At 45.5% G+C, this 9956-nt stretch overlaps 1 protein-coding gene across 1 annotated transcript; it reads right to left on the bottom strand.

Moving 5' to 3' along the window:
* Positions 1-3280: 3280 nt before the first annotated feature.
* Positions 3281-9674, bottom strand: LOC142494655 (general transcription factor II-I repeat domain-containing protein 2-like). The gene is made up of 4 exons (XM_075599088.1): positions 9617-9674; positions 8348-8503; positions 3827-4704; positions 3281-3772 (listed from the first exon to the last, which is right to left on the bottom strand). The coding sequence occupies exons 1-4, from the start codon at positions 9672-9674 to the stop codon at positions 3281-3283; spliced, it is 1584 nt and encodes a 527-aa protein (XP_075455203.1).
* Positions 9675-9956: the final 282 nt, after the last annotated feature.

Here is a 9956-nt window from a genome sequence, read left to right as displayed (position 1 = left end):
GTACAATGGCAACAGTCTTTTATGAATCATAAAGAACCAACTACTCACACCTGGTCAGCAAGTAGCCCTAACTAGTGAACCGGATTATGCTCACCGCTACTACATGACCCAGTGAGAATTCATGGTTTCTACGACTAAGGGGTCCCTCTTAGGAGTAGACCCTTAGGCCCGCTGGCCCTGACCCAAGAGCACATCCTGTTTAACACCTCACATTCCACTAAACTCCCACCTGGGCAAAACTGACCTGTTCGCACTCCTCCAATGCCAGGGCCATTTGACTCTACAAACCCATAAAAAGTAAACCAAACTATTCCCAACCAGAGTATGCGCCTCTCCTGTTATAGACAAGCGCCCACGACCCAGCCGGGCACCAAACTCAACGTGCCGCGAATGCTGCCATTAAAGCTGCAGTTCAAGCTGCCATTTAACAAAATATGTGCATCAATACAATCGGCACACTGACAAGTGATTAGCCAAGTTGTCGATCGATCGGCAAAGATTCGGCTCGCGTGTTCCATAAATCTTTGTCATTACAGCAGAAGAGTACCCAAGATGCTAAGTTCTGTGAGGAGGATCATATGACCAGGCATGCACTAGATACAATTGGTTCACTGCCAGAGAGAAGGCAGGGCTCAAAATCCAAAGCCTGTTTCAGAAAAGTAAGGGGATGTGACTTTGTAAATGGTTGCTATAGAAACAAGAATGCTCGTTACATTAGAATACATTAAAAATTGTTTTTAAAAAATGCTACAAGTATTTTCTCATAGTACAGAACTGATTAAAAAAAACCAAAAAAAAAACCACATGTAGATATTGCTTGAACAGCAACTTTAACTGCACAACATCCCGATGGCACACGCTCCTCTCCTTATCTATTAACTCTGGCCCAGTCATTATCCCCCATGTAGGACCCAATATTGGGGACTCCACCTAATCTCCAGCTCACCTCCTTGACCAAGCTACAGGTCATGGCAATAAGACAATGTGCCAACCTTCACCCACGCCAACACCGCCCCCCAAGCAGTGTCCTTTTTTGTGATGCCCCCTTAGCATACTTTCCCTTCCTAAAGCAGCAAGAGGCGTTGTGCCCTTCACCTACACACTGGTTTCGGGAATCTCCCTTCCTCAGCGGCAAAATTTACACCTGAGGAAGGGAGATTCCCGAAACGTTGTGCGTTTGCAACCTGCAAATAAACAGGTTATTATGCTGCAATGTCTGGTGTAAGACTTTATTAGAATAATGCGGCAACCGCAGATAACCAGCTCCAGGTTTAACTAAGTAGCAGTAGTAGGATCCCGGCCACTCTTCATCTGCCTGCACCTTACAAAGGAAAATAACACTGACTAGAATAATCTAAGTGGAGTGCGTAAGATCTAAAAACTTTCCCCCCTCATAGGTCATGGATCTCTTTGTCAGTGATGGCCATATTGGATTTATCATGAGGAACACTGGGACGAGGGGGGGGGAGGGGTGGGGGGAGAGCAGTGCGGTTCAGCTCCAGGTGTCACCTGGTTTTAAAAGTTTTAAACCAGGATTTCTGCTTTTATCACTTTATCATTGGTCAGCAATGCATCGGAAAGGTAAGCATTACAGCCTCCCTCTGGAAGCAAAGGGGATGACTCCAAACTTAGCACAATAACAGTTTTTGTGTGTGAAAATGATTTTTTCTACCACTGTTTGTGATCATCAAGCAGAAATCTCTCTTGCTCTTTCATAAGGCTGTGATTGCATCCAATGCAAGTGATTATACCGCAAGCGACGGTCGCGGCGCCCCGTACTGCAATGTGAACGGTTGGGGAAGAGACAGAGAAATTAGTTTTTTCCTTGCAACGGCCATGTCACGTGAGCGGTTCACCCAATGGGGGCGAACCGCTCACGGCCACGTCTCTGCCACGCCTCCTCTGCTCTCCCTCCCCGGTATAATCAAGATGCTGCTCGGAGGCAGCGCTGGGTGACGTCACAGAATAGCGCTGCCGCCCTGCAGCACTTGGTATAATCAAGGCCTAACTGTGAGAAAGGGAATCCCGAGGTATGACAGCAGTAAAAAAAAATAAACCTAGACCTCTCAATCCAGAAAAACAACCACATTTTACTACACATGGCCATGCCAGCCTCCTTGTCAATGATCCAAAGGTTAATGGCTATGTCCCTATATGAGCCGTGCTTGAGAAACATAAATGCATTCCAAGAGGTGCGTTCTGTGACGTTGCCAATATTCATGTCAATGCTTCTCTGAAATCAATTAAAAATAAATAAAAAGAGCCGTATAAACAGCAATATGCTGTAAAGCAAATAATCTTATGAAACCTGCACAACTGCTCTCTGTCCAAAACTCTTTAAATAGCACCTCATGCTACAGTACGATAGTTTGTTCACAAAGGAGTTTGTATGGAGGTTTATTAGCGCAGTATGCAGTACATTCTGGGACTACACTCATTCCCTGTTCTTGGGAGCCCGTAGTATGTGGCATTTAGGTGGCTTTACAAAACAAAGCCATCTTTAAAAACTCAGCAACTTCGCTAAAACTGTAGAGCAGGCCTGCACAACTCGTAAAGTGAAAAGGGCCGAACTGCTCCAAGGAAAAAAAATTTGGGCCGCACGAGTAAAATCATCATCATCTCTCCTCCAGCACCTCATCATCATCATCCTCATATCTCCCCCACAACCCCTCACTATCAACCTTTACGATACTACCCATCTATCTCTCATACCCCCATCTTTCCCCCTCACCCACACAATACTCCTCCTCCACATCAAACACACAATACCCCCCTCCACATCAAACACACAATACCCCCCTCCACATCAAACACACAATACCCCCTCCACATCAAACACATCCCTCCCTGCACTTCCCATCACTCTCCCCCCCCCTGCACCGCCCAGCACTCTCCCCCCCCTGCACCTCACAAAGAAAACAGAGTCGGGCCGCACGGGTAAAAAACATTTATTATTCTAAATAACACATTTATTTACGATGTTTACTTGAAACAAAATTACATTTAAAATACTTTAATTCAAATTAACTAATTTCCTAATCATCACAAACTTAATGAGAGGTATTACACCTCTTTATAGCAACAAGCTTGTTGTATTCCGGAGTCATATTTGTAGTAGACGTCTTCAAGATGTCTTCCAAATTGTCATTTGTCAGGCAAGAGCGTTGTTTGTTTTTGTTCAAATTCATGATTGAGAACGTTTGCTCACAAATTTAGGTACTGCCAAAAATGCTGAACGTTTTCATTGCACAGTCAATAAGATTTTGGAACTTTTCACGGTCTATACTCCTGTAGAATTCCTGCAGACTGCTTTACTGCTTTCTCTGTGCTTATTTCTGTACTCCGTCGAACACTGAAGATCAATAATGTTCAACTGCAATTGGAATGGCAATTCTGCTGGATCCACTGAAAAGGGATCTTCAATCATCCTCAATTGAATGTCTTCTTCGTTAGACAATGTGAGTCTTCTGTCAAATTCGTCAATCAGACCACCAATTTTCATAGCATATTTTTCTCCTAGCTCGATGTGCTTGTGCCGAGGGATATGCTGGGCACAAGTGGGAAAGTGACACATTGCACCTTTCAACAGCTGACTTCTGAAAAGCTTCAATTTCGCTTGGAAAGTCTTCACTGCTGCATAAAGTTGAAATATAAGCTTATTTTTTCCCTGAAGTTCAATGTTGAGGTTATCTAGATGTGTTGTAACGTCACAAAAGAAGAAAAGATCATGATTCCAGGACTCATCTTCTTGTTCTAAGAATTCGGCTACTTCCTGTTTTAAAGCAACGAAACGCTGGAGCACTTGTCCTCAACTCAACCACCTCACATCCGTATGGTAAAGAAGGTCGCTGCTCTCGGCGTCTACCTCTTCCAGAAAAGCTAGGAATGTCCTATGTTTCAGTCCCCTAGAACGGAGGTAGTTAACAATAGAAACTACCACTGACATTACATAATCAAACTTCAAAACTTTGCTACACAGAACCTGAAGATGTATTATATAGTGATGTTTGGTTATTTGTCTACCGATAAATTGTTCAATAAGAGTAACCGCTCCAACATGTTTTCCGCACATTGCCGGTGCACCATCAGTACAAATGGCCACCAAGTTTTCATAACCTATTCCCAACTTATCATTCATGCACTTTATTACTTCAGTGGATATTTCTTTTCCGGTTGTCCGGCCTGTCAAAGAGCACATCCCAACAAGCTCTTCAGTAATTTCAAAGTTTCTATTAATACCTTGAATAAAAATAAGAAGTTGAGCCGTGTCCTTTAAATCTGTACTTTCGTCCATTGCTAGAGAGTAGAAGCGGAACTCACTGGCTTTCTGCTTCAACTGATCAGTAAGATTGGTGGCAATGTCCGTTACCCTCCTCTGTACAGTCATGCGTGATAGACTGACATTTTCAAATGTTCCCCTCTTTTCTGGACATAGCCCAGAAACAGCAATCAGCATGCATTTCTTTATAAAGTCACCCTCAGTATAACTTTTTCCATCAGCGGCAATTTCCCTCGATATTTCAAAGCTGACCTTGGTGGCCGCCTCGCTCTCGGTGTTAACTTTCTTGAAAATCTGTTGTTCTGCATCAAGACATTTCACAAAATTTGCTGCTTTAATTTTCTTTTCATGTGCGTCCAAATTGGCCACTTTGGGATGTTTAGTCTCAAAGTGGCGCCGAATATTGTATCCTTGGGAACGGCTACCTTTTCGCGACACACGAGGCATACAGTAGAAATTTGTCTCGGAACATAGTAAAAAAATATTTATTTGTCCATTCGGCGTTAAAAGATCTATTCTCCGATTCCAACTTTCTTTTTTTCTTGTCACTCATTGCAGCTGTAGTTGTGTGAAATAGGAATAGGAAAGTCATTGATAATGATAATAATTAATATTTTCACAATGTAGTCTAATTTCATTTCAGCAGCCCCCCAGCCCATTCCATGTCAGCAGCCCCTCAGCCCATTCCATGTCAGCAGCCCCCCCCAAGTCAGCATCCCATGTCAGTAGCCCCCCCCCCCAAGTCAGCACCCCCCCAAGTCAGCATCCCATGTCAGCAGTCCCCCCCAAGTCAGCATCCCATGTTAGCAGCCCCACCAAGTCAACATCCCCCCCCAAGTCATTTCAGCATCCCCCCCCGTCATTTCAGCAGCCCCCCCAGCCCATTTCATTTCAGCAGCCCCCCCAGCCCATTCCATCAGCATCCCCCCCCCCAAGTCAGCATCCCCCCCAAGGCAGCATCCCATGTCAGCAGCCCAACCCCCCCAAGTCAGCATCCCATGTCAGCAGCCCCCCCCCAAGTCAGCATCCCCGCCCCCCCCCCCCAAGTCATTTCAGCCTCTCCCCCCCCAAGTCATTTCAGCAGCCCCCCCAGCCCATTTCATTTCAGCAGCCCCCCCAGCCCATTCCATGTCAGCAGCCCCCCCCCAAGTCAGCATCCCATGTCAGCAGCCCCCCCAAGTCAGCATCCCCCCCAAGTCATTTCAGCAGCCCCCCCAGCCCATTTCATTTCAGCAGCCCCCCCAGCCCATTCCATGTCAGCAGCCCCCCCCAAGCCAGCATCCCCCCCAAGTCAGCATCCCATGTCAGCAGCCCCCCCAAGTCAGCATCCCATGTCAGCAGCCCCCCAGTAAGCATCCCCCTCCCAAGTCAGCATCCCCCCCCATCATTTCAGCAGCCCCACATGAATTAATGAATCCCCCCCCATGCCTACCTGATGATGTTGGCGGCGGCGGCGGTAGCAGAGGTGGCGTCGGTGGCAACAAAGTAGTCGTCGTCATCAGCAACAGAAGAGGAGGAGGTGGTGGTGGATGGTGGCGGCGGCAACTAAAACTAATGTTTGTTGGTGGCAAGGTGAAGCGTGGGGGAAGCGCGCTCTAGCAGCAGACCCGGAAGTTCTGGGTCGCGCTGCACTGCTGGAGCGCGTCCCCCTGCTGGAGCAGGGAAGGGGGGTTAGGGGGATTAGGGGAAAGCGCGCGCATTCACAGGTTGCTGGAGCGCATTCCTACTAGAGGTCTGTTCTACACAGCATGCGGCCGCGCAAGCCTTCTTTTCTTACAGGGAAGGGGGGTGAAGGGGGGGGGTTGAAGGGGGGCCGTTTGTTGTGCAGGCCTGCTGTAGAGCATGAAACAGCCACATTTGCATCCAGCAAGACTCGCAATCCAGCAATCCATCGCCCATTAAAACAGCCAAGGGATTAAAGGTGTAGGCTCTCAAATATACCAAGTCATAGTTCACACTTGGTCTTAGATTTATTAAACAATGTCTGACATTCTGGCCCTTCTAACCCCAGACCCTGGCTAAATTCCCACACACGCATGCTGCGTTCCTGCACTCGTTCCTCTGAACGCCTCTGGAGGAAATTTCACACTCTCGCAGATTTTTCACTACAAATTTATTCTATCCTTGTTAAACTCTGCCCTCTCTCCGGCTAAACAAACCTACTTTTCCTCACTTATCAACACGCACAAGTCGAATCCACGCTGACGCTTCTCTGTCTTTGACTCCCTACTCAGACCATGCTCTGCTGCCTGTTCTTCCTCCATCTCACCTCAGGACTTTGCCGACTATTTCAAGGAAAAGGTGGAATCCATACGTCAGGATATTCCCTCTGTATCCTCCCATTCTACACCTCTTCCTAACTCTCCTTCTGCCATCCTTGACTCTTTTTCCGCTGTCACTGAGGATGTGTCGTTGCTGCTGATCTTTCACCCTCTACCACCTGTCCTCTTGACCCCATTCACTCCCATCTCCTAAAACCTCTTGCTCCTACCATAATTCTTACGCTCACACACATTTTTAACTCCTCCCTCTACTCTGGTACCTTTCCCTCTTCCTTCAAACATGCAACAGTTATACCATTACTCAAAAACAGCAAGCTTGACCTTACCTGTCTTTCTAACTATCGACCTATCTCCCTCCTGCCCTTTGCCTCTAAACTCCTTGAACGTCTTGTATTTTCTCGCTTGCTCCATTTTCTTAACACCTATTCTCTTCAAGACTCTCTACAATCTGGCTTCCTCACTGCTCACTCCACTGAAACAGCCCTCACTAAACATAACGAATGACCTCCATGCTGCCAAAGACAGAGGTCATTACACTCTGCTCATATTACTTGACCTCTCTGCAGCGTTTGATACTGTGGACCACCCTCTTATTCACATTGTCCATACTCTTGGTATTCGGAACAAAGCTCTATCCTAGATCTCCTCTTACCTCTCCCATCGTACTTTCAGTGTGTCTTTTGCTAACACCTCCTCCTCCTCTATCGATCTCTCTGTGGTGGTACCCCAGGGCTCTGTCCTGGGACCTCTCCTCTTTTCACACTATTTGGGTGACCTAATCACATCTCTTGGGTTCAAATATCACCTCTATGCTGATGACACACAAATGTACTTCTCAACCCCTAACCTTACACCTGACTCAACCCCTAACCTGTACAGACCAAAGTTTCTGAATGTCCCTCTTCAATATCATCCTGAATGGCCCTACGCCGACTTAAACCTAACATGGCAAAAACAGAGCTCCTCATACTTCCTCCCAAACCTGGTCTACTACCTCCTTCCACATTACTGTTGGTAGTACGATCATTCGCCCAGTAGCCCAAGCACGCAGCCTTGGGGTCACACTCGACTCCTCTCTCACATTCAAAAGGTAGCCAGTCATTTTTTCCTCCGCAGTATTACAAAGATACGCCCTTTCCTCTGTTGCTTGACTGCAAAAACTCTGACGGGCCCTCATTCTCTCCCGTCTTGACTACTGTAACCTCCTACCTCTCACCTGTCTCCCCTACAATCCATCCGAAACGCTGCTGCCAGAATCACTCTACTCATTCCTAAATCGGTCTCAGTGTTTCCCCTCCTGAAATCACTCTCCTGCCTCCCTATCAAATCCCGTATCACACACTCAATTCTCCTTTTTTTTTTTAAAGCTTTACACTCTTCTTCTCCTCCTTACATCTTAGCCCTAATTTCTCGCTATACACCACCCCGACTCTTGCATTCTGCTCAAGGAGCACAAGTCATCGGTGGGTACATGAAAAGGAAACACAATAATAATAGTGCAATCCTGTATGGACACAGAAGGGAGGAGTAGATATACAAAACTCCCATAAAAATGCACACTCACAATTCCAGTGTAGTGAACAAGCCTTGAAACCCGAGCTCAGGCGTAATGCCTTTTAAATGACCAGCTTGTCAGGGAACTTGCTAGTAGTAGACAGCCATTCTCACCAATCATAAAAACAAAGACAGGAACAGGATAGTGTAAAGGGTTCAAACTGTATTGATGTACAAACAATAAACTTAATGATGCAAACTCACATGTTGACCATCATACAGGGCAATGTACGATAAGCAGGCTCCACCAGGGAACGCTCCTCTGCTGAATCCTGCACTGATTCTGGGAAACCTCTGATCCGAATATTATTCCTACGATCCCTATTTTCGGAATCCTCCTGTCGCTCAGATAACTCTGTGAGCTGACCCTTAACATTGAAGTTGAAGTCTGACAATCGCGATCTGGTGGTGTGAGATCACAATGCTGAGATGCCTGCTAGAACGCAGGGCTGACACGTGGAAGCAGGAAGACACCAAGGACACGAGGACTGTATGCGCATCAGTCCCCGTTGCGTGAGCTCCTGCGGATGCAGTGTCCCAAGTACCCACCATCAGAGAGGGAAAACCAGCACTTTATCGTACATTGCCCTGTATGAGGGACAACATGTGAGTGTGCATCATTACGTTTATTGTTTGTACATCAATACAGTTTGAACACTTTGTAATTATTTTAAGCTCTGGCTTTTGAGATTACCATAGTAACCTTTAGATTGCACTGGGCTCTGCGAAAAGCTCCATTTTTTTTAAATCTCCCAGACACTTAATATTTCAAATGCTTATCACCTGAACGGAGCATTAGATTAAAAAAAAAAAAAAATGAAAACAGCTGTTGAAAGGGCAAGAAGAAATCGCTATGTAATAAATGTAAAGGGACTTGTGGCTTGATATTAGGTTCATGAGACCTGAGAATTGCATTTAGATGCTTAGTAATATTTGTGCAATGTCTGAAAATCTTTTTTTTTTTTTTTTTTTAAACTCAGTACTGCTTCTTGATAGTTTTAATTAATTATAGTAATTAATGAACAAATAGCAGTTGAAAACCCAGCTGTTACATTTTTATGCTGTAATTTTTTCCCTTTAGCCATCATCCAAAGAAAGGATCAGTTCTTTTGAAGAGAGCATCAGGCTTTTCAAACCTTTAGAAGCAATTCACTTCTGTGTACAGTACCTTTACGCTTCGTCAAATGGACAATGACAATTTTAGATCAAATCAAGTCTGCATCTATCACAATGAAAGGGAAAGATAGAAAGGCATATGGAAGTTATTTTTACTCAATGAGGATCATTTCAAGTTTAACGCAATCTCAAAGTTATAGTCTTGGCTACAAAATAGTGCCATAGACATGTTGGTCATAAGCTGTACATAGATGTGGCCATCATATGATACCCTAAAATGATAACACATTCATTTTAATACAAGCAAAGAACATTAGGATTTAGCAATGATTAAATCAGCAACCCCTTCCAAAAAAAAAAAATACATTGTATTTTTAAAGCTTACATGCTTTGGGGGGACCCCCAGAGCTGATCCGTGGTTCACTTTTGTCCAGAGACCCCATGGTTCCCGAGATATTTGTAGTTGTTTGTGCCAGTGTTTAGTGTTTGAAACCAAAAAATACAAACATGGTCATCAGGTCACCAATAGAAGTCTGCAATGTCAATGTTGCAGCCTTCTATTGTATAGTGCAGAAACAAGCATGGCTGGCTAACATTCTGTCGTCCCAGGCAAAAGGAGTCAAATCTCCAGAACCAGGGGGTCCATGGACACGGGGAGGGGGAGGGGGGGGGAATGGGTTAACTCCAGGTACCGCCAAGATTCAGGGGATTAAAGCCCCCGCTCT

Source organism: Ascaphus truei, chromosome 5 (assembly GCF_040206685.1).
Source record: "Ascaphus truei isolate aAscTru1 chromosome 5, aAscTru1.hap1, whole genome shotgun sequence".
Taxonomy (NCBI): domain Eukaryota; kingdom Metazoa; phylum Chordata; class Amphibia; order Anura; family Ascaphidae; genus Ascaphus; species Ascaphus truei.
Note: the sequence above shows the minus strand (reverse complement) of the source record. Positions and strands in the feature narration are given on the sequence as shown.

Coding starts and splice junctions, on each gene's coding strand:
- LOC142494655 (XM_075599088.1), bottom strand. CDS start 9,674: ATGGGGTCTCTGGACAAAAGTGAACCACGGATCAGCTCTGGGGGTCCC. Junction 8,504..9,616: donor TGGGGGTCCCCCCAAAGCAT/GTAAGCTTTAAA, acceptor CGCGATTGTCAG/ACTTCAACTTCAATGTTAAG. Junction 4,705..8,347: donor CCTGGTGGAGCCTGCTTATC/GTACATTGCCCT, acceptor TGTCGCGAAAAG/GTAGCCGTTCCCAAGGATAC.